At 33.0% G+C, this 24,338-nt stretch overlaps 1 protein-coding gene across 6 annotated transcripts in view; it reads right to left on the bottom strand.

The window, feature by feature from the left end:
- Nucleotides 1-511: 511 nt before the first annotated feature.
- The window catches only part of LOC131853690 (leupaxin), a 79,276-nt gene continuing 55,449 nt past the window's right edge, over nucleotides 512-24,338 (bottom strand). For 5 of the 6 annotated variants that reach the window (XM_059204694.1, XM_059204693.1, XM_059204690.1 and 2 more), the window contains 7 exons: nucleotides 23,484-23,769; nucleotides 12,871-12,973; nucleotides 5,400-5,613; nucleotides 4,351-4,557; nucleotides 4,039-4,212; nucleotides 3,735-3,965; nucleotides 512-1,558 (listed from right to left, as the gene is read on the bottom strand). In XM_059204694.1, coding sequence (XP_059060677.1) covers nucleotides 1,292-1,558; nucleotides 3,735-3,965; nucleotides 4,039-4,212; nucleotides 4,351-4,557; nucleotides 5,400-5,613; nucleotides 12,871-12,973; nucleotides 23,484-23,769 — 1,482 coding nt within the window. In that variant the 3' untranslated portion in view covers nucleotides 512-1,291. Of the gene's footprint in view, nucleotides 1,559-3,106; nucleotides 3,543-3,734; nucleotides 3,966-4,038; nucleotides 4,213-4,350; nucleotides 4,558-5,399; nucleotides 5,614-12,870; nucleotides 12,974-23,483; nucleotides 23,770-24,338 lie in introns of those variants that run through there. The other variant, XM_059204695.1, reaches the window with a different exon arrangement.

Raw genomic sequence — 24,338 nt, 5'->3', positions numbered from 1 at the left:
GAAATGATATAATTTTTTCTAAGCACTGAAGGGAAATGACGTTAAGGTGAGTAATAACCACAAATACCACCATAAATACTACACTTTACCCAAATTTTTGGTAGGAAAATGCTTTTAATTTGACTAACAACCAATGAATTTCGTATCTGGTATCCATTCCAACAAATTAATTTCCACAGTGAATCATTAATTTAAATTTAAAAATCATTTATTCATATAGGACAGTCACTTATCAAAATTGGGTATTTTGAATTAATATTTTTCTCTACCATCAATTTCAGTTCAGATTTAATTCAGAAGAACGGGCAACAAACTTAACTAAATAAGTTTTCATTGCAAATTACATTCATTATAATGACCTATAGATTTAATGGGAAAAAAATATTAATACATGACTTTCATAAATGACTAAAGTTCTATAAACATTTACTTAATTGGCAACCATTAATTAAGTAAACATTATTTACACCTGAACTTCTTTATTAATTAGGAAAAATCCCGAGACCTTACCACGTTTTATTTATTTTTATTGAGTTCCCGATATCGGGTTCTTGGAATAATAATTATTGTAAACATAGTGAATGTCTTGTTTATTAAAAAACAATAAAAATAAATCTACATGAATAAATGATATTTTATTTAATTTCATTGGTGTCCCTGTCATTTCACGCTATAACGTGCGGAGTATGTAATAAAAAGTAACTTAAATGATAACGCGACCTGTAATAATTATAGTTTCTAAGTAATAATATCGTTATTACTTACAAGTAATTACAGATACAGTAGACACGACTGTGATTACATGGTTGATAACAAGTAACGAAGCATCACGTAACAAAGACAACGTGAACAGATATAACTGATAAAATAAATTGATTTATCATATCAGTACTAAAATAAACATGACAACTGCTAATTGTATTTTAAATTTGTGTCACCTTTTATGTGTATTAAATTGATAAAGTATACTGCTAGTAATTACTTTATTCATAAAAAAACCTCTTATAAACCAATTTTAACTAACTCTTTAGTCAATTTCTTTCAAAGAATTTATTAGTTAAAATAGGTTTATTAGACGTCTGTCATTTTTATAAAATGTACTGCGTTATTTTTAAACAATGACAATTCAGGTTGTCTTTAAACGATAAAAAAATTCAAAATGGGGTTCTAGATAATAATAATTTGTGTAGTCTATAATTAAATATTTAGTCAATATTTCGATATTTATCAATCGATCGATTGTTTGTCAAATAGCGCCATCTCGTGTCAAATCAACACATTACTGAAAGTTTTATCCGAACAGCTTGTCAAAGCAAATGTGGCAGTATGGTTTGTCGTTTTGTTCCTTGAATGTCCCTTTATTAAGTTGTTTGAGACAAAATGCGCATACAAAATGTTCTGGATGGAACTTCCTGAACATGGCTGTGATGCACCGGCCCGCGATTGGTTTGTGACAACCGGCGCAGAGAGAGCCGCGCTTGCCGTGATAGTGGGTTTCGCAATAGGGCTGCCCTTCGTGCTCGAAGAATGAACCACCGTGGAATGGCTCCCGGCATTCCTGGAAAGATATTACGTATTTCAGTTACTTTTATAGTTACACTTTTATTTTTATTTCATTCAATTAGGAAATAACAAAATCTTTGTGGCAATATTTCTGACTGACTCAGCGGTGAAAGAAAGACTTATAATAAACTAAAAAGTATTCCAATGACAACAGGAGGCTCGGCCTCTGTCACTTTAGATTAAAATATACCGAAATGTAGGAAAGTATTGCTTTCACCATGAGATAATAAACCAAAAATTATTCAATGACGGCAGCAGACTCTGCCACTTTACATTAAAATATACAGAGTGAAATGTGGGCAAGTTAAGTATTGCGTGCACTATGTCGTCGACAGTCGACAATGACTTACTACCCCATTGGGCACAATAGTTGTTAAGGTATGTATGTTAGCACATACATATTTTTATTATTAATATATAATGATGGAATAGCTTCCATCATTATATATTAATAATAAAAATAATAAGATGTGAAAAAGAGACAATAACAATAATAATCTCAAGATAATTCACACAGCGCCATCTAGACCCAAGTTCAGCTAGCTAAACCTTGTGTTATGGGTACTAACTAGATAATTGATACATATCTCTATAATTGTTTTTCATAAATACATACATATTATATATAGAAAACACCCAGACTGATACAAACAATCATACTAATGAATACAAATGTTTGTGCCGCGCGAGGAATCGAAACCGCAACCATCGGAAGTAAGGCGATATGCTAAACCGCTAGACCACCGAGGCTGTCATTAATAAGAACTCAAGCATTTATATTAGTTTATTTTCTGCTAGTACACGATACGTGTATTTGTAGAAATTACTCCAGTATTCGAGTATTTGCAGAAATTACTCAACCGCAGAAGTAGATGGAAAGAAAAACTATCTGACTAATGTTACTAATGTGAAAGTGTGTAAGGTGTTGAGTTGTTTTGACGTTTGTTAGATTACGCGTAAACGAATCAAGGCAAGTGAATGAAATTTGGTGAACAGAAAATTTTAATTAATACAAATAAATTTTTTTTTCTCCGTCTACGGATTCTACTGTGTAGGTAGGCAAACGTATGGCCATCAGACAGGTTAGGACAGGTATACGTCTGTATATGTACGAAAAGGCCATATAAAAAGCAAACGTAACTGGCGGATTTGTATGAATGAGTAAGAGATATAAGAATAGTCTCGATAGAAGACAGGTGTAACGGTATGTATGTGTATTTTGTAATAATTCCAGTAGTATTTATTGGTCGCGTGACAACATTGTATTTATAGTGCATAGTGCGTCAAAAATAACGTTTAATACCCTGTCCCATAAACAAAGCGGCCTGATTTACGGCAGCCGGTGTGGCTACAGACGCCTGCGACGTCACTCCTACTCCTATTTATAGCGGCCGAGTTCGGGAGTCGCTCGGGAAACCCTATACGCCTAGCACTTGACCTCGTTTACGTTTTGGTTACGTTTTTTAGATCTGTCCTTCATGGAAACATAACAATGATATGATAAAAGGTCAATGCCACGGGGGTTATAGCGACCTTGACAGACTCCCGACGTCGGCTGACAGGTCCAGATGACCTGACGCGACTGTGTTTTGCTATATTTATTGTTTTTTTTGTTTGTTGTTGTTTTTTTTTATTTTATTTTTGTTCTCTTTATTATAAATCTTAGCATTACAATAATATTACAAAAATATATTACATACATTACTATACCTATTAATTAATCTATAATACGATGGTCGTGTATTGTGTCTGTGTGTGTTTTGTGTGTAGAATAACATCTGTGTGTATTGTATATATTTCATTCCTTGGTGGTATCATTCGACGGGCATTGCTGAAAAAGAATATGGGGAGGGCATCCATTTGTAGGGGGATTGAAGTAGCATTCCTTATTCATCTTCATCTACTCCCACGCATTTTGGGCATACTGGTTTTCCTTCCATAGCATAGAACGATTTGCCTTTGACAGGGTTTTGACAGTCCTGTGATCGAAACATCAAGTTATAGACATTTAAATCACATGAATGCTCAAAGGCTTTACTATTCAGCATTTAGGGTATACTTTACCTGGCGTACACGCTTTCCTAGATTAGGTAGTTTAAAACAAACCTTTTACCGGTGTTAGCCATCAGCTATCCGTTGTACAGAGACACCTTTGAAAATTCAATACTGACCTTGCATACGAAGCAATCTGGATGCCATTGTGTGTTGAGCGCTGATATATAATTCTCCATGATGGGCTTATTGCAGCCACCGCATTTTGGCGCGAACATGTCGAAGTAATCAGCACGGCAATAAGGCTTGCCGTCTCTTTCATGGAATCCGTCTTCGCCGAACTGCTGACCGCATTGGGCGCAGAAGAAATGCTCTGTATGCCATGTCTTCTCGAGAGCTGTTACACATTTCTGAAACAGAAAATGCACTTTAGAATTAAGTACACAAAATCCAAAATGCCAATGAACACTTTCCAAAACTAACATCGAGGATCGGGCCGTTGCAGTACGCGCATCTTGGCGAGAACAAGTTGTGGTAGTCCGGTTCACAGTAAGGTCTGCCTTCGCGCTCGAAGAAGTTCCTTGTGCCCAACTCCTGGTTGCAATGAGCGCAGGTGAAGTGCTCAGGATGCCAAGTGCGGCCCAAAGCGGTGATGACCTGCGCCAGAAAACCGTATATTTGTCACTTGCTTATAATGTAACACTTATTTATGAGACTCGATTTACACTTCAATCCAATTATCTTCGAATGTCGTGAAAACCCAGTTTCTACTCTAAACAAGGTCCATTTAACCACCTGTCCGACGATGGGCTTTTCGCACGCATTGCAGCATCCCTTTTGGGGGGTTTGTACTCCTTGACGGCTCATGTCTGCCCGGAGAGATCCGAGCATATGCTCGAGAGAGGCGGATTCGGGTTGCCGCGGGCTACTGCGGTAGTGTTCCTGCCACGCGCGTTTCTCCCGATATACGTGAGTTCCGCCTTCTCCACCAGTGCCGCTCACCTGAGAATTGTAAAAGAAATCTATAAATATGATGTCAATATTGCTTTACCATCATAAGTTTTGATGACAAAGCAATAATATCAAAGGAAGATTGATTCGCTTTGCATCTTTGACTCAAATCAAACAGCAGAAGCATTAAAGGCAAAGATCGTAAGTTGGAGCATAACGTACAGAAGGTACCACCGTCCGCTCGAGGTGGACTGAAGCGAATGCGGTCCGAGTAAAATGTTTGACTAAGTACTCTAATATTATAAGCTCGCGGCCCCACCACGCCTGTGATGTAACGCTTCGAACTATCTTTAGATATGGGTGTTGCCGTGAGTGCGAGGAAGACAACGATACCGCTGGAGTGATGCCTGTTTGCGTGGCTGGAAATAGCCGTGGACCAAGAAAGGAGACTAGTAAATATTATAATAAACGGAAAATGCTGTGGTGCAGTGTGCCGAGTGGCCGTGACAGCTGCCGTCCGATACTGGCCCTTAGGGTGGCTGATGACTCAGACCAGGTTAGGACACCACGTTATCTCGGACTCGTAAAATCGAGTAAAGCTACTCAGACCACCGAATTATAAATACGGCGGTTTATTCAGTAAATACGATTTTATGAATGAAGAAACACTTTAATGCAGGCCTGTGTATATGTAGTGTAAAACTCAGGTTTTATGTTGATAATATTATTAGGTCATGTACTTGGCATGATTATTTTCTTGTTATGTTTTGCAGGGAATTGCGTGTAAGTACGCGAAAACTGACAGACAAACGGACTAATAATATGTATTTTAATATTTAGCGCGATTTAGATGTTGAGTTTAGTAGCAAAATAAATAAACAATGGAGTCTTACTTTGAAATCAGATAGTGATGCCATCAAGTCATCGAGCTCTTTAGTAGCGTTGGAGGCGTGGTAGTGATGGCGAATAGGCGCCACAGTCGTCGGGGGTTGCTGCTGCGCTTGCGCAGGCTCCACCACCGTCTCCTGGACGGTGACTGTCACCTGTTTCGTGCCCGGCCGTGGTAGTGTTCCGGAAGATGGTGGAACTGGCGATGTTGATGAGCGACTGTAAAAAATTAAACATAAATAGCAATAAGGATCTCCAGGATCAACTCTCGGATACGGTGTATAGACTTATGACTTGTATCAATTGTAAGTAAAATATGGTATGAATGAAGTTATGACTTCTATTCACAGTCAAAACTATTGCCACACTCTTAGACCTCGCAGTTATTTGTGAAAGGTAGAGTTGAATAAATCTCTGTGATGGGATAACTTCGTACTATTTCCTAGTACCTATTGTACTAATTTATTTTTAATTTCCTATATGTATTGTATAGTGTTTTTTACTGTAGAATTAAGTACATATATTTGTACCGAGTTAGAATTTGTAGTAAAAAGTCGTCTGGGTGGGTACCGCAGTATCACCTATTTCAGCTGCCAAGAAGCTTGATTTTGAATATCAGCATTGCTGGCTTTGTGTCGGTTGAAGGGTTGAGCATGGCATTGAAATTACAAGATATAGATATGGAGCGTCAGCTTATTTGCCATTTCAGTAATAAAAATGTAATAACATACCTTTGCTCAGTGAATATATTATTATTTACTGAGCATAGATATGTTATTACATTTTTATCAAGGAAATGGTATACATATATATTGCTCAATAGTTTTTTTATTATTACGTACCACCACAAATAAATGGGCTAAGGAAGAAGCAGATGATGATGATGATGTTTGGTATACATAATAGCGAATAACCTATTCAGCACCTTTCGATTTCTACCTAAAGGTTAGCTGGTAGAGAATGTCATATGGCATTAAGCTCGTCTTTTGTACAATAAAGAATAAAAGAGAAACAATTACTAATCCAGTAGTAATTACAAATCACACTCGCACACACCTGGCTAGCCAAATAGTCAATGATTTTCTTATCGGAGTCTATAGCGAATATTATAATTTTCCTATGTTGAGAAACATTTGTCAAAATATTATTCACAAACGGATGATCGTTAATATAATACAAGGAACACATAATTAGTCTACCCTACGCAAGTATGCATATACATATATCGTTCTTACAAGCCAAGACAATTTATAAATGTCTTACAAATCTTTGTTCCTATACATACAGTTCAGGCCCTAATGTGTACAAACGCAATAAATCTTAACCGCCGAGTCGTCAAACAAATTAAACACAGACGTAAGTGACATAATTTCAAAACAGATACAGGTATAAATAAAGATTTATTATTCTGTTTAATTCTTGTCGAATTTTTTTTAGCAAGGTTCTTACGTCCTTTTTCTATGATATAGCTAAATTTGGGAAATATTGACGTATTGGAGTATTAATTTTGTTTGATTCTTCAATTAAAGTTAATTTCTTCTAAGTGCGTTATGTACGTTTTTAATTCTTAACTAAATATTAGAGACGTAAGAAGTTTAAATTGTCTGCGGGTCGGTAATATCATATTCACAGATCCAAACGTATGAGCCGATGATGAGGCACTTATTAAATCTTACGTGATCGTGATTCAGGCGTTTTACTATCATCTTGAAGGATTTTAACCACTTTTTCATGTCCGATTTTTTATTCTATTTTAATTTAATTGTATTTGTTGTTTACAACAATTGTAGACTTGTATTTGAGATGTGCGGGCAGGTGCTAGAATTATTCGTGAAGTACACTAATTACAGGGCGGAAACATGCGCAAACGCCGCTGGGCTATGCCAAGAACAATTATACTACGCGTTATGCATACACTGTTATTCATAACCAGGGCTGTATTTAACCCATCAGAGGCCCTGGGGACTTTAAGATAGTGGGGCTACACTACAAGGAACTATTACTGCCATAGTGCTACGAGTGGTAAAGTTTTAATAATCGTCTCATTAAACTTTTGGTTATAATAGAATAGAATAAAATAGAAAATTATTTAAACATATAAATTTAAGCACTTTTAAATGGTCATACAATTTTTTCGAAACTATCTCTCACAAGAAGAAAGAGCAAGATCAAGTATCTTGCTCGTTTTTCTTCTTCTTCGAGTTGCTATTTTAAATAATTGTTGTAACTTTACATATTTAGGTTGAAATGTGTGAATAATAAGCTACGTTAAAAACTATTTATATTAATTTACATTTAATATAGATGATTGTTAAAAAAATACTTTTAGAGAATATGTTAAATCTATTTTGTTGTATGGATGTATCCTTTAAGTCCAATCGCAAGAAAACGGTGACGTCATAGTGACGCAAAGACGATTAGTATGTCAGCAATATAGACGATGATAACAACCACATTTACTGTCTATACTGATGTATCTATGGCGCCTAAAAATAATGGCAACTGAAATGATGAGAATATTTTTTAAACCAACAACAACTTTTAGATAAACCATCGAGTAGTGTTTTTAGTTAGAAGAAAATTAGTCACTGTACTAGTTAATAAATCCAGCCTAAATGAGTTCTCTCAAAAACAATGTATCTCTACTTTCTGTATGGATTATGACATTTAAGAACTTTAAAATTAAAAAAGAAAAAAAAAACTAAACAGGATACCCTAAAACTCTTTTGTAATTAAATTAAAAATACGTACAATTCCAATACAATAATGATAAAAAAATAATGATTGTGATATATTTGAAACATCAAACTAAATCTTATGGAGTTTCAAATAAGATGATGGTGAAGTCTATATAAGCCACAGTAGGAAAAGGGAATTATTAGTAATGTGGACTGATGACCTCATTGCTACAAATATGCCATGTTAGGTTCACGTCTACGCGATTCCCCTGGAAACCAACGTGACAAATTCCTGGTTAATTCGTCACTAAGGGCTCACTGATCTGCCCTTAAGTTCATCTTATCATCCTCCACTGGTGTCCCAACAGCGTAAACAGCGCAGATGGATGCATCCTTATATTATCATCCATTAAAAATGAATTATAGGCCACTAAAGGATAGCAATATGTATCATTGTATTTTACCTCAAGAAACTAGGCTCTATCGCTACAGTGGAAAACAGAATGTGACAGGTCAAAATTGCAGATATACTGGTAGCCTTGTAAAGAATATATATTATGAGGAAACTATATGAAAAATATGTTAATATTTCTCTTCATTTCAATGTCCGATAAGAATTAGACCCAATTTTCTGGTTGCCAACAAAGTTTTTCGTTCGCTCACACACATCAATAAATAATCCAGTCATCGAGGGACAAACAACTATCAAGGAAATATGACGACAATAGTCAGAAAATTATTTTTGATCGGGAATGAACAGATTTATATCGTTGTATTCTAAGTAGCAAGTGGGGAAAGTGTTGTGTTGTTCTGTTCACGCGCAAGTATCCATGCTTTGATGGAAATATGACATTAATTTTGTGTGCATAGTTATGAACTACATAAGTACTACAGAGAATTTAACATTCATTGTTAATATTTGTGAAACTGGCCACTTGTGTTGAAGAAATGTGTATCTAACTGAAAATATTTTTTATTAAAAAAGTCACATAACTCTACATTTTCCATCAATATTAATGCATTATTTTTATACTAATTGTATCCTGCTGGCTTATCCGAATAAACCAGGTTAAAAAATTCTAGAAATAGTCTAGAAAGCCATCTGAATTAAAGAACAATATAAAAACAAAATGGGACATCAAGGGAATCTCTGTCACTTAGGTACTGTAATTATTGAAACAATATCTATACAAAAAACATAAACCACTATTTAGATTTCTATAGCATTCTTTATGTATATTTTATACACGAGTACATTTTTGTCTGTTATAAAAAAAAGCTAAGTTTTAATACTATATAAGATAAATAAAGTATAGGCTAGAATCTTCATTAGATAGATCCATATTTAGATTTCTGTACCATTATTTAAGTATATATTTTATGTACAAGTACATAAACAATTGTATACAAATGAAAGACAACTTTCATAAACAGACATAATTTCCAATGCTAAAATAACCAAAGGTTGATATCGGGACGTCCTGTATGCACAGTATAGTGTGGCAACACTATGTATAGGCGATTATTACAACAAAACTAACATAACTGACGTCGCGATCTATTTGCGTGCGCGCACAAAAATACGGCGTTTCACACGGCCCGCGCGGCCCACGGTGCCATAGGTACGGCGAGCGGTCACGCCAAAATATCTTTATGGACCACCCTAATGTATCAATTGTGTAAGACACAAGTGGATCAATATTTCGTTATTGTTATTTATATCTGATGAAAATATTTATTAGAGTTAGACTGATCAGTATCATACAAAACGGCTGCGTATACCTCTATCTCATCATTCCGAACTGGCGCTGGATTTGGCATATCGTAACAGTCTGTCATAGAATGAATAAAGTAAATATTTCGAATTTTGAGTCTCAGCTGATTCTGACATATAGCAGTTCTCTGTGGAAGCACGGAAGCTGTGTTCTAGAAAGGCAGAATATTGATATTGCAGAGTTACAGATTACAAGCAGAGTTACAGACACAAATTATCCTACAGATATAGCAATTAGTTATATCATTACAGATAGCACGGGTGTCACAATGTATATACAATACAATTGTAGTTATTAAAACAACAAGTAACGTTGTATTACTTGCGAAGGACTTTCTTATTTTGAAAGAAAATTACAAGACACTAAAAGATAATGACTAGAATGACATGTAGTATTCCTTTTTAGGCCCTTTAAAAATAGTAGCAGCTAGAACCCGCGATTTAACGTGCCTATTTGGGTGAAATAGGCTCGTGATCAATATCGAGTGATAATCTTCAAAATTATTTATTTACATGAATGCCTATTTACGTCCTTAAATTTACCACGTCAAATTTTATTAACATACATTCAGTTGTTGAATCGAAAGAGTAATAAACACAGACATACTGTCGAATTTTGAGTACAATGTTATTCTGTATATTTTATAGAGTTGTGTCTGAAATACTAACAAAAATTTGATTAAGTCTGACGCAGATGTTTTATAAGTAATATGTTTAATTGTTATGCTTTATATTGTACATTTATTAACAACATTGTGTTTTTGTTCTGTAATATTACGTTATTACAATTGTTTATTCCAGATACGGAGTTTATACAACATATATTTAATTATTAATTATTAAACTTTAATTACTATCGTATAATACTTATCCTTACATCGTATAAAATTAAGTCCTTTCCGCTGTCTGTTTGCTTAGATCTTTTAAACTCCGCCACGGATTATAATGCAGTTTTTAGCAATAGATAGAGAGATTCAAGAGAAAGTTTTATATGTATAGTATAATACAAGTACTCCCAAGCAAAGCCGGGGCGGGTAGTTAGTAATTTATAATTAATAAATATACAGTTCACTCTCAAATCTCGAAACATGTTAATTTAATAATGTAAATTATATGTTTTATTATTTCAAATGTTGGCAATGAAAGAATATTTGCTGTGTAAAATACTACTCCCTCAAACTTTGTTAAGAAATATAAATAATTTGTGATGTTTCTAAAAATATATATACAGAATTTAGGGGAAATAGCCCGCGACCTCGTCACTCACTCGACATTGGGCCTGTCATCAAGGCGATGAACTTCATTTAATGATCTATGTTATTATTTTCTATTTAAACTTATTATTTTCTTTTCCAATTTAAACCGTGTACTTAATATTATAAAGAATAGATTTTGTGAGTTTTGATATTCGGAGTAACTCCGGTATTACTGACCGATCCGAGAAAATTCTCTAATATTGGATATCCAATTTATCGAAGCTATATAAATATAACATCACGCTATGACCAATAGGAACAGAGTTGCAAAGACTAACGTTTCATACCCGAGATAATGTGACGCCGACTTTAGACTGAGTTTACTGCCATATATCATACTTCAAACTAAAACACAGCTTACAAAGAAAACTGTTTGCAAGCGACAGGAAAAGGGAAAGCAAAGGTATCACGACACTACTTAATACAAAGTTTATCTCGAGAAATTTTAGGCCATCTTAGCTTTGTAACACCGAAAGACCCAGAATAGTAATTTTTATTATTAAGACAGACATAAAATAAAGAGATACAAAACAATAATGCGTTACGGAAGCGGTATTAAAAAGCGTTGCCAACATCTGGACACTGGTGGCAACAAGAACATCTAATTCTAAATTTCATTTGATTTAAAGTAATAACAAAGTAGATAAATTGCTCTGCGGAATACTGAAGTGCTCGTTTGATCAATGTAATCAGGTTTATTATAGTGTGTACATCACGTTGCCTTATATAAATATGTGGACGAGTATGAATTCATCGTATCAATTTATATCTCTATTTACTACTAGTGTATGTTACAAATCAAAGATATTGTACCTACATTTTTTAATCAGGCATCGTATCGCTGTATTTATTACACAATCTACAGAGAAATGAAGTTACTTTATAATTACATATTCTACATTTTTTTGCTAACGATAGATAGACGATGACTAATTAAAAAAATATATAAATGTTGCTAAATTATTTAGTATTGTAACAACAAAGACAATATATTTACTAACTAACCCAAATGTTGATGAAAAGAGGGTAATGTGTGTGTGTTAATTACCATAAGGCTTAAACTTTATTTACTGTACGCAGTTTTTAATGATGCTATTATAAAGTATTTTTTAGGGGATCAAAACAGGTGTAAACTCGATGATTGACAAAATAATCATTAAAATCCATCTAGCCTAACATTATTCAAACAAAAATACAGTCGAACTGAGAAATCTGTCCGTTTCGTAGAGGGTTGCAAAAAAATAGACAGCGAATTTCTAATGGAATTATAAAAATGGTGCCTACACTAATGATATGAGCTTACGGGGCATTAATAGAGGATGACAGCATGAGCTAAGAGAAAGAGAAATAAGGTTAGTTAGCCTATCGTGGTGAATTCACCAGAAATTAAACACGATAATTGAGGTCACCTGAAACAGTGTATTGTTAGTAATGTGGGAAGGGACTTGTTGTAACTGGCTAATCAGATATGTATTTTAATATTAATATATTTTCTCCGTTTTACCAAGTCTTTTTTCTTATTACTACAACAGGACTGTTAGTACTAAATAATTACTAACAATCCCTTCCCTTCCAATATGTTGTATACGGGTGTAGAGGACCATTGCTAGCAATGTACCAAGTAACGTTGACCCTCACTAATTTCCCCTGGAAACCATTATGATTAATTCCTAGTGAATTTTACCATTAGCACAGGTGGGGAAACTCCATTATTATCCTTAAAAAATATATGCTGTGTATCAAATAACGTTGCGTAGTAGATACTCACCCATTGGGTATGTCTGTGCTAAGTTGATCGAGAAGCGAATCCACGGTCGGCCGGGACGAGGCGGGACTTGCGGCGCCATTGGTCCGTGCATAACCATCTATCACTGCAACAATACATCAGAAATATATATAAATAACATATTCAGGACTGTTATCCCAAAAGTGGTCAGAAGCATTGTCAATTGTGGACTTGCTCGATTTTATGTTGTGTTTCTAATTGAACCTATTTTTTTTTCGAACTATTCTAATGCTGTTAGCCGCACATAATTTTTACAGCTTCACCGAACTATAGGAGGCGAATGTAGATGGCACACCAAACCATCGGAAAGACTCATGGAGCGGCTGAAAGCCAACTCCTGCCTGACGAATACGTGTAATTGCCACACCAAGATTTGAAAGCGAAACAAGTCGCTTTAAAAAAAATCTGAACTAACAAATACTAGTATTTTATTGTACTTTTATTCCATTACATGGTCGTACTATTCCTTTTACATTTGCTTTAATTTTCAGAGTTAGTAGACACTCTCAGCGAAATCGGAGCAGGCAACTACTTTATATAACATTTAAATATATATATATCATATTAAAATAAACATTATATGTAATATTTAAATATATCTAAATAATGATACCATGATATACGTTAAATTTAACCAATTCAATTCAACTAAAGCGGTTTGGGGTAAAATTTCCCTCTTTTATTTTTTACAAGAGCCACTTTTGCCAGAGACAGTTTTAATAAAATCAGGCTATTAAAAATGTGTCTTATATACTCCTATTATTGAACGTGACTGTACAATACGATTGTAGAGTATTAAAGCTTTTAACGTGCCGACTTTGTCGTCTCTTTGACAAGGGCATTTTTTAGTGTAAATAATAATAATTCCTAGGAATAACGCGTATAATTATAAATGTAATTCATTGTGCCAAATAAATAAGTGGATAGTGCCATTAATTTATTTAATTGGCACAGAGAACATGACATGTACATTTACCCACATTACAATGCAAGAATGGAATTTTTCTTATTACAATATTGAGGCCATTTGAAATATTTTCAGGGAATTTTTATATATTGACGTTCCTGTTTCTTAATTTATCAATGGCAATAATTATAACAATTTATATAACACGTTGCACGCGGATTCGCCTGCATACATTTTTAATAGCTTATTTCACTTCCAGATGTTTTTCGTAACCACAGAGACAATTTATACATATATGTTACTTATGTTACTCCATAAGGTATTTATAATAAGAGTCCTTAATAGCTTGATCTAGATAAATAAATATAATAATTTTAATATAATCAGCGTAGTAACAATAATGTGAAGAAAAAAAAACAAAGGACGCACGATTGTCTTTTGTTTTTTCTTCTCGAAAATACACAGTTCACAGTTCTTTATTTGAAAATTAAAAATATAAAAATACTAAAAAGATTTAAAACATTATTTTTGTTGGAGTTTTGAACAGTAGTCTATAATCAATATGTTATAAAAAGTGGACTCTGTATTAAAGAGAATCTCTGTAATAAATGGAGATTTACCTAGCAATAGAACATTAATCAGCTTCAAGAACTAATAAGTAGCTTTCATCAATGTAGTGACACTCATGAGCAAGCCTTGAGGCGTATCACTGAATTGGAGCTTGAGTTAAAGCAGGCATATTCTAAAATCAATGATCTAGACACAAGATTGGAATCTCAACAAAATAATGAGATTAGTAATTTATATGAGGAACTTATTAGTGTTGACTGTGTGCCTCCTTCTACTACAGTTCCATGCACCCATCCTGTTGTAATTGACCTTACTAGTGATACATCACCTAAATTAGGCAACTATAACAGTAACATTTGTATGTTGAGTAATAATAAATTAAAAAAATATTTAAAACTAAAAAAGTTTATAATTAAGAATCGGAATATATTAAATAAGCGTTGCAAAAAGGGACAGTTATTGAAAAAAAACACTTTAAATAATTTAAAATTGCATGATTACATTAATATATGTAATAATAAGTTAGTGGAAAGCCAAAAGTTATATGACATTGATACAGACTACCTAACTTCAAAAATCAATAGTTTAGAATCTTCGCTTCATGATTTAAATACAAAGTATATTATCTCTCAGAAACAAATCCAGGAGCATATTTTAGCAATGGATGATCTGATTGATGTCAGTAAATACAATGCTGACCGTTTTGAGTCGTTGACTAAGCATTGTACATGTAATCACACAAATATATCAAATAATAATTCAGTTGTAACTGTGCTGGAAAATGAAGTTCAGGGTGTTTGTGCCAGTGACTGTAACCCTAAGAGTAGCACAATGGTGTTCTCTGACAGAATAGGCTGTAACTTTGGGTCTATTTTGAAGTATCATCTTAAGGGTGATTTATTAAACTACTGTATGCCAGAAGCATCATTTACACAAATAATAAATAAAATAAAGTCTACGAAAATGAACAATATGACCACAATTGTGTTATTTTTTGGTAATAGTATTCAATTAAATAGGCAGGATGTAATTAAAGGAATTGAATATTTATTACAATTAAATGTGTATAAGATTGTATTGTGCGCTTTTCCTTACACAAAAGGACATCTTCATAAAAAAATTAACAGTAAGGTACATTACCTGAACAACTTATTACATACATTGACATGTCGTCATAGTGACATTTTTACATTTTTTGATACTAATAGTTTTATTAGTGATTTTTATTTGACAAAAGATACAATGTATCTCTCTAAATTATCTAAAAATAAAATAGCCACTTTAGTGGCTTATAATATTGACTACATGAACAGTTTACATGGTAAACTTAAACATAAAAATACTGACATAACAAATAATTCTATTAATATTTGTGACATAAATACTATGACTGCAGATTTAAACTGCTCACAAAGACAAAGGGAAAGCAATCAGAATTAATAATTGTTCATCAGAACATACAAAGTTTTCCCGGCAGCGAGTTAATTATACAATTATTTTTAGAAAAGTATAATATTGATATTGTCTGTTTCACAGAACATTGGCTTAAAGAGAGCAATATGATGTTCAATTTAAATAATTATAACGTTGTCAGCTGCTTCAATAGAAAGTCAGTTAACAGAGGCGGGTCTATGATAATTGCAAGAAATAATATTAAAGTAAAGGAACGTGCTGACATTGTTAGACTTTCTATTGAGTGTTGTATAGAATTATCTTGTATAGAACTAGAAAATTATATCCTTATATGTGTGTACAGGCCTCCTAATAGTGATTACAATGTATTTGAAGGGGTGATGGAGGATATATTAAAAAAAAATATTTAATAGTATTAAAAAAATTATTGTATGTGGAGATTTTAACGTTGATATTCTTTGTAACACACCCACATGTACAAAAATTATTAGTTTATTTCAATCATTTGATTTAAGTCATGTCTTTCATGAACCCACTCGTGTAACTGTCACGTCTGCTACTTGTCTTGACAATGTTTTTTGTAACTGTGAGTATACAGAAAAATTCATAATAAATAAACTTCCTTCAGATCACTGTGGTCAAGTTGTTAAGTTTAACAGTCAGATCAATAAAGTCAACAATAATAAAAAATCAAAAAGACAAATAATGTTTACAATATTAACAAATACAAAAGCGCGATTAAAAATAAATTGGATTTGCTGTTACAATCTAGTAATAATCCTGATTATCTTTACACCAAGCTAATTACTATTCTATCAGGAGAATATGAACAATTTTTCAAGAAAAAAGAAGTTTATGTTAAATCTAAATTCACGGAATGGGCAACAGTAGGTATACTTAAAAGTAGAAATATTTTGTTTGATTTATACGATCAAAAAAAATATCGATTTGATGACAAATTCACCACTTATGTGAAAAATTATTCGAAAATTTTTAAAAAAGTTTGTATTACGGCTAAATCTAATTATATTAATAAACAAATTAACCAGTCTTCTGACAAAATTAAAACCATCTGGGGCATTATAAATAAAGAAACCGGAAGATCTAAATTAGCCTATAATCAATTTGCATTAAATTATGATAATAAATTAATAACAGCAACAAAAGATGTAGTTAATGTTTTTGAAGATTTTTTTGCTAACATTCCGATTAACATTACATCTTCTCTGGACTCATCTCCATCTCGAGCAAAAGTATTACTAGAGTCTAATATCGGTTGTTGTGCTTTAAGATTTAAATTTTCACATGTTAGCCCCGTTCATATCATAAAAATATTCAAACATCTAAATTTAAAAAATACAGAAGACCTTTGGGGCATGTCTGTAAAAGTAGTTAGTTCTTTCATAGATATTGTTGCTCCATATCTAGCTACTATTTTTAATAAATGTATTGATAATGGCATTTTTCCACAATTAATGAAATTTAGCAAATTAATCCCACTATTTAAATCAGGTGATAAATTTGAGCCAGGGAACTATAGACCTATGTCTATTTTGCCAGTTCTAAGTAAGGTGTTTGAAAAGATAATGTTAAATCAAATGTTACAACACTTTAGGGATAACCGACTGCTTCACAGTCAACAATATGGTTTCACCGCCGGCAAGTCTACCACTGACGCAGGTGTAGCGCTGATAACACATATTTTCCAATCATGGGAGAAGTCACAGGATGCACTCGGAGTTTTTTGTGACCTATCAAAGGCATTTGATTGCGTGGATCATAAAACACTTTTGTACAAGCTCGAACATTATGGTATAAAAGATAATGATCTAAAATTAATGAGAACTTATTTAGAGGATAGGGTTCAAACTGTAGATATTGACGGTATAAAATCTAAGGGAGCTAATATTGGGATGGGCGTTCCACAAGGGTCAATCTTAGGCCCCTTTCTCTTTTTAATTTACATAAATGACCTTCCCTTTATGGTAGAGAAAATTGCAGATATAGTGCTGTTTGCGGATGATACTTCGTTATTGTTTAAAATTGGACGTCAAACTAATCAATTAGACGATGTAAATTGTGCTATGTCTGCTATATTAAATTGGTTTACATGTAATAACCTATTATTAAATTCCAGCAAAACAAAGTGTATAAAATTTACACTTCCTAATGTAAGACCAATAAATACACAGTTATTGCTTAATGATGAAATAGTAAATTTTGTTAATGATACAGTTTTTTTAGGTATAACAGTGGACTCGAAATTACAATGGGGGCCCCATATTTCAAAATTGGCCAATAGACTCAGTTCAGCTGCATATGCAATTAGAAGAATTAGGCAATTAACAGACGTGGCGACGGCTAAACTTGTATACTTTAGTTATTTCCATAGCATTATGTCATATGGTATACTACTGTGGGGTAAAGCAGCCGATATAAATACTATATTTATTTTACAAAAGAGAGCCATACGTTCTATTTATGGTATGGGTTCAAGAGAGTCATTACGTCAGTGTTTTAAAGATTCAAATATCCTCACCGTTACTTCACAATACATTTATGAGAATATCATGTATACACGGAAGAATTTAGAGAGTTTTAGAAAACTTAAAGACTGTACAAATAGAAACTTACGCAATAAAAATAAGCTAATTTTACCTAAATGCCGCCTGCACAAAGTCAGTAATTCATTCTATGGTAATTGCGTAAGATTTTATAATAAACTGCCAGATTCTGCACTAAATCTGACAGAGAGGCAATTCAAATCTTATATTAAACAATTTTTGTGTAAGAAAGCCTATTACAGGATAGACGAATTCATAGACGACAACATATCAAGTAAATAACTAGTTTATTAGCATACAACGTTATAATTTAATTTTCTCATTGCTTTCTTGATTTAATTGATTGATTTTAGAAATATGAAAGCGTAGCGGTTTTTGTATTGATTGCCGCATGCATTCTTATGTAAAATGTGAATACTATAACTATCAGATAGCAATTGTAAGTAGCTTTGACGTAGTCTAGTGTTTTGAGTAGTCATGCTCACTAAAATGTCCAGACTTGTGGCGGCGTGGTGGGCCGGGTCATTGGGCTCCCTAAAATATGGTCGAGCGCAGTGATGGCTGGCTCATCCGTCATACTCGTGAACGGGTGCTGCTTGTAGGGACTGGTCTGCTCTAATCACTATGACTGATTTCCTCTTATTAATTGTTTAACCAGTTGGTTATATATTCAATATTATTTCTATTTGAGTATTTAATAGAATTAGTGCTAATTGGTGGTTTGTATTCACACACTTAAACTTAAAAATGTAAAGTAATAATAAATTATTTAAAAGAGCAACACGCAAGTTTCTTGCTCGTTCTTCTTGTGATGAGACAGCTTTCCGAACGAGTGGTAGATTAAAAAATGTAATGACTATTCAAAAGTGCTTCAATGTAAGTTTATTTGAATAAATGATTTTCTATTCTATTCTATTCTATTAATTGAATGTCGCTTTTGGTACTTTAAAACAAGTATCAGCCAAATTAGTTATTTCCACTAATTAGGACTGCAGCCAAATATAAATGAGGATTGTTCATATTTCCGACGTGGAAAATAAACTAAGGAGTCGAACAGGTGGTATCTGCACAGGGTTGCGTATTATCAAACAAAGATACTGACTAAATATTTATGAAATTAAATATACTGTGTCAAAGAACAATAGTTATCAATAATAGAAAGTCATACTATACCGTAGTCATATTAATTAAAGCTTATATGGATATGCTTTTTCTTGAAAGTTATTTTTTTTTATATTACTGTTGTTGAGTTTGTTCTTAGTATTTTATTCACATGGATATTGATAATTATTTTTTCAATTTGTTTCAACATTTATTCGATTTATTTTATATATTAGTAACTTTAAAAAACAATTCGTTAATTAAAAATAAAAATATACCGTAACATTACCATGTCATTTCAAAAAAATAAAAGACAATTATTGTTATCACATATACAATTTAAATTCAAATGAATTGACTTTAGTTTCACTGAAACTTGAGAACGTATGAACCGATATGTCTAAATTTGATTTTGATATATTTATAGAAGTCCAAGAAAGATTTGCAAAGTGAAAAATATGAACAAATTGAAGTAATATAGAAAAAATCACATATTTATATTCCCATACACCATTAAATTCTGAAATGGTATGAAGTTCGCCGGGTCAGCTAACAACCAATGAACTACAAACTAACTAACTATTGCCAAGTAACGTAAAAAGGAAAGCAACAACCCATTGAGACAATATCAATTAACTAGTAGGAATTTGTGGTAACCCTGAATGGGTTGACAGCTAAATTCCAACTGCGGTCCATTGTGAAACCAAGAACCATCAATGATGTAAACACGTGCCTCAATGTACTACTAGAGGATTAGTCTAATGAAAAATTATAGGCAAACATACATTTAGACTGAGTAACAGATGAAACTGGACTTGAGTAGGCGGTCTTAGATATAATAAATATTGAATTTATTAGATTATTTCAATTGTTTTGTTGATTTTCCATTGAATCTTTAATAGAGTCATTAACGCAATTTATATATGTATAATTAAATACATTATGTGACATTTCAAAAATAAAGTTTTTATTTAACTAGAAGAACTATATTTTAATTGGCCTCTATATTAATTACTATCATAAAGAAGAGATATTGAATTCATTGTTTGCATTAACAAGGCTCCGTAACAACTGGACTGAATCAAAAATTTATTAATGACTTTTCATAATTTCTTTGCTACGCATCGGTACGCATTTTTGAAGGACTTTATTTTAAATTCTGCTTCTCATGGCTTTTCCCCACGCTTCACTACGTTTTGAAGATGACAAAGAGTGAAGTCCACTCTTACTCCAACACTATTTGAAGAGAGAGATTGTAACATGTTTATACTACAGATATCTGCCTACTCATATGCGGGACTAAATCTCAAAGAAAAATACAAAATAAAGTCTGGAATAGTTAATGATTACTTATAGATAGTTATTGACATTTTAAAATGATCTGCCTGTGCTTTATCTAACAAATGTATTTTATCTGGAAATTAAACGACTGTAAGATTGATAAATCTTCTTAGTTAACTATGGAACACGTTACAGATAAGAGTAAAGCATACTCATTAATACAACTCTAGATGCATGAATACATCCATTTTGTATGAATTATAACTTTGATATGTACCAACACTATCCAATGTCAGACGAGTAAATACGTACATCAAAACTGTTGCCAGAGATCATTAACACATCAATAAATTTAAGAGTAGTGAAGTTAGCAATGTACTCATTAGACGAACACAAAGGAAATCATTTAAAACAGAAAAGAGTTTTGGGATTAGCGTGAAACCAGATTGAAAGAGATAGGTCTAAACGTTGTGGAATTAGTAAGGACGGATGTTGTGTATAAAAATAGGCAGATACGAATGCGTACTGTAGTAATAACATGTCACCAGTTACGAGAGGTAATAAATCATTATAAATTATTTAAAAACGCTCACGACAATGTTATTGAATGTATCTTTAGCATTGGACAGCGTACAGTTCATATGATAAAGAATTGTTCAGAATGTTTGGGAACATATCATGACAATTCCCAAATATCTTGCTTACAATTATTATTTAGATGTTAGAGATTCAAGCATTGTGCATGTCTATGTACCTACAACGTATCATGAACTGTACAAAAGATCGGAAATATCACAGAAAAGAGAACTAACATTTTTAGCTGTGATAGGAATTATATTATTTAAAAAAATATGTGATTTCTACATAAATTCGTATATTTCTAGATATTGTGTTATACTTGCCTCTTACAAACTTTTTACAGTTTTACATTGTTACAAAAATAAATTAAGAAAAAATATATTAATCAATTGATTGATAGCTGATATACTTTGGATAGACAAATTTACTATGGTTAATAGAATTAATTCACCAATATATAGAGATATATGTAAATGATCCAATATATAAAAATAGATATATATGCTATAAACTTTAGAGTATACTTTTGGTGAACGGTTACAGACTTCAAACTAGCAACATGAGGACTACCTTATCTTTGAGGGATCTCTGAGATACTCCACGATAACAAAGACCAGGGAAAAGTGAGGTTGGCTTTGCTGTCTGGCGCTGGCTATTCCTGAGGATCCATTCTCTACATTTGACGGACTTTAGAAAGAATGCTTCACAGGCCGTTAACGTTTCAGTTGGGTACGAGTTAAATGATCGTGATTGAAAAAAATCTGAGTTAGCTATTAACTTTTATGTTATTTTAAATTGTATTACTTAAAAAACTGAAGGATATTCAATGAAATACGATCTTAGGGTCTCCCAACTCCCAACATGAATAAACAAGCATTCCCCATGAGATGACATAGTTTTTCTTTTTATGAAAACTAGTGTAATCGCATTTAGGAAACCAAACAAACATAATGTGTATGTATTTACGACGATCTATTTCTGTGAGGTCGGGGGAAATGTCGGCCTTGCCAACGCTAACATTTGCCGATTATTTACCATTGCGATGAACACGCTATTTATCATAATATGAAGACGTCTTTTGTAACGTAAACACAATTATTTATTTCATTATATTATATATCATTTTCCTTATAAACTATAATGCAAAATAAATAATAGAGCAAACGTACTTCTTGTGTCGTAATGTATCTTTATATGAATATATTATTGACTAAAAAATAGTCATTAACTGATACCTAAATTAAATAATAATACAACAAAAGCATAAGTATATATATACGAATAGTAACCAATAGTCTTACTACCGATGGTCGTGGGTTCAATCGGATTCCTGCGTCTAAAGTTTTACCCCCGTCAACCCGAGACTGAATTTAAAGTCTTAAAAACTATTACTGAAAAAAACAGCTTTCTAGGTCCAACTGTTTAGATCGGCCGTTGATTAGTGACTGAGTAAGGCCTTGCCTTGTTATAGTTATATATAAGTACATAAAATTAGTCCTTAGAAAATGTATACCGAGGTAGACTGCGAAAAGTCATCTGCGTGAATACCTCAGTCTCAACTAAATCTGCAGTCAGGCAATATATCGGTTGAAGTGAGATAAGGAAATGAAATTATAAGATAAGAGGCATGACATCTTTGTCCTCCGAAATGGCAACGCATGCGTAGTATACCACAAGCGTCACATGATAACGTCATATCTGTATTGCTATTCAGTATAAAGGCTCGCTATCCACCTTATTTGTCATTTCAATTGCATAAAAAAATGCGTCATAATAAACTCTCTGGCGTTGGTTGTATTTATAAATATAACTTACATTTTTTTGGAAAAGTTACACACAGCGCCATCTAGTCTCAACCTAAGCAGACTAAGTTTGTGTTATGGATACTAGACAATTGATACAAATACTTAAATGCATTTATGTATGCATTTACAAAAAATGTATTTTTGTAAATGCATACATATTATACATAGAATAGCCCCTATTCTATGTATAATATGTATGCATTTAAGGAAGGGGATTGTTAGTAATGTAGACTAAAGACCTAAATTTTTCATAGAATTTCCAAAAGAATACACCCAGATCGATACTGCCAATCATACTGGATCCTGGATGCAAATGTTTGTACCGTGCGAGGAATCGAATTTGCATTTATAAGATATGAACAATGATTTACTTACCGGACTTTTCACTATACGGGGACGTTTTATCTCCGTAGTTTCCGTATCGGGCGTTACTGAGATCGTCGAGCAAGGTGTCCAACTCAGACATGTTGCCGCGGCCGCCCGTCGTCCGACCGTACCCGGGCGACTGTCCGACATTGTATCCGGGCGAATGTATGGTATTATAACCGGGTGATTGCCCGGCATTGTATCCGGGCGATTGGTTCCCGTAACTGGACTGTGAGCCGGTATACTTCACTGGGATCACCTTTTCGTGGACTGCACTTGCATTTTGATAGGTGGGCTGAGGACAAATGAATAATTACATTATTAATCTGAATATTACTGAATATTATTAACCATTAAGTCCCAAATTAAGAGAATTTGTACTTTATACCATAGACAACTAGAAAACTAACTTAAACTTCTTAAATATCTTAATACACATATATAATATATGTATATAGAAAATATCTATCTATCAATAAATAAAACTCATTTGTATAAAATAACTTTTTATAATAATCGAACCCGCAACCAATTGTAGGTGAGAAAGAGAGTGTTAAATTGCTAGACCATCAAGTTCATAAAAACACTTATTGTTTATTTCATACCAGATACTAGTAATCTAAATAGGAATTGCTTTCTAACAGGTGATATTATGATGAAAGAGCGGAGGGGATTGTTAGTAATACAGATTAAGAATGAAAGAAAGAAAATATGTTTTTTAGATTCACATAATTAATAAAAAAAACTAAAATAAAAAGATTATCAAATACAATTGGAGCACTAATATGTTGTATCGAAAAGGTCTCTAGTCATAAATTACTGGCCAATTTCTAGCAATATACCCTATGACATCGACCTCAATGC

This window comes from Achroia grisella, unplaced genomic scaffold (genome assembly GCF_030625045.1).
Source record: "Achroia grisella isolate CSIRO2021 unplaced genomic scaffold, CSIRO_AGI_Agris_v1 utg905, whole genome shotgun sequence".
NCBI lineage: Eukaryota > Metazoa > Arthropoda > Insecta > Lepidoptera > Pyralidae > Achroia > Achroia grisella.
The sequence above is the reverse complement of the archived record's forward strand: the minus strand, read 5'-3'. Positions and strand labels throughout refer to the sequence as shown.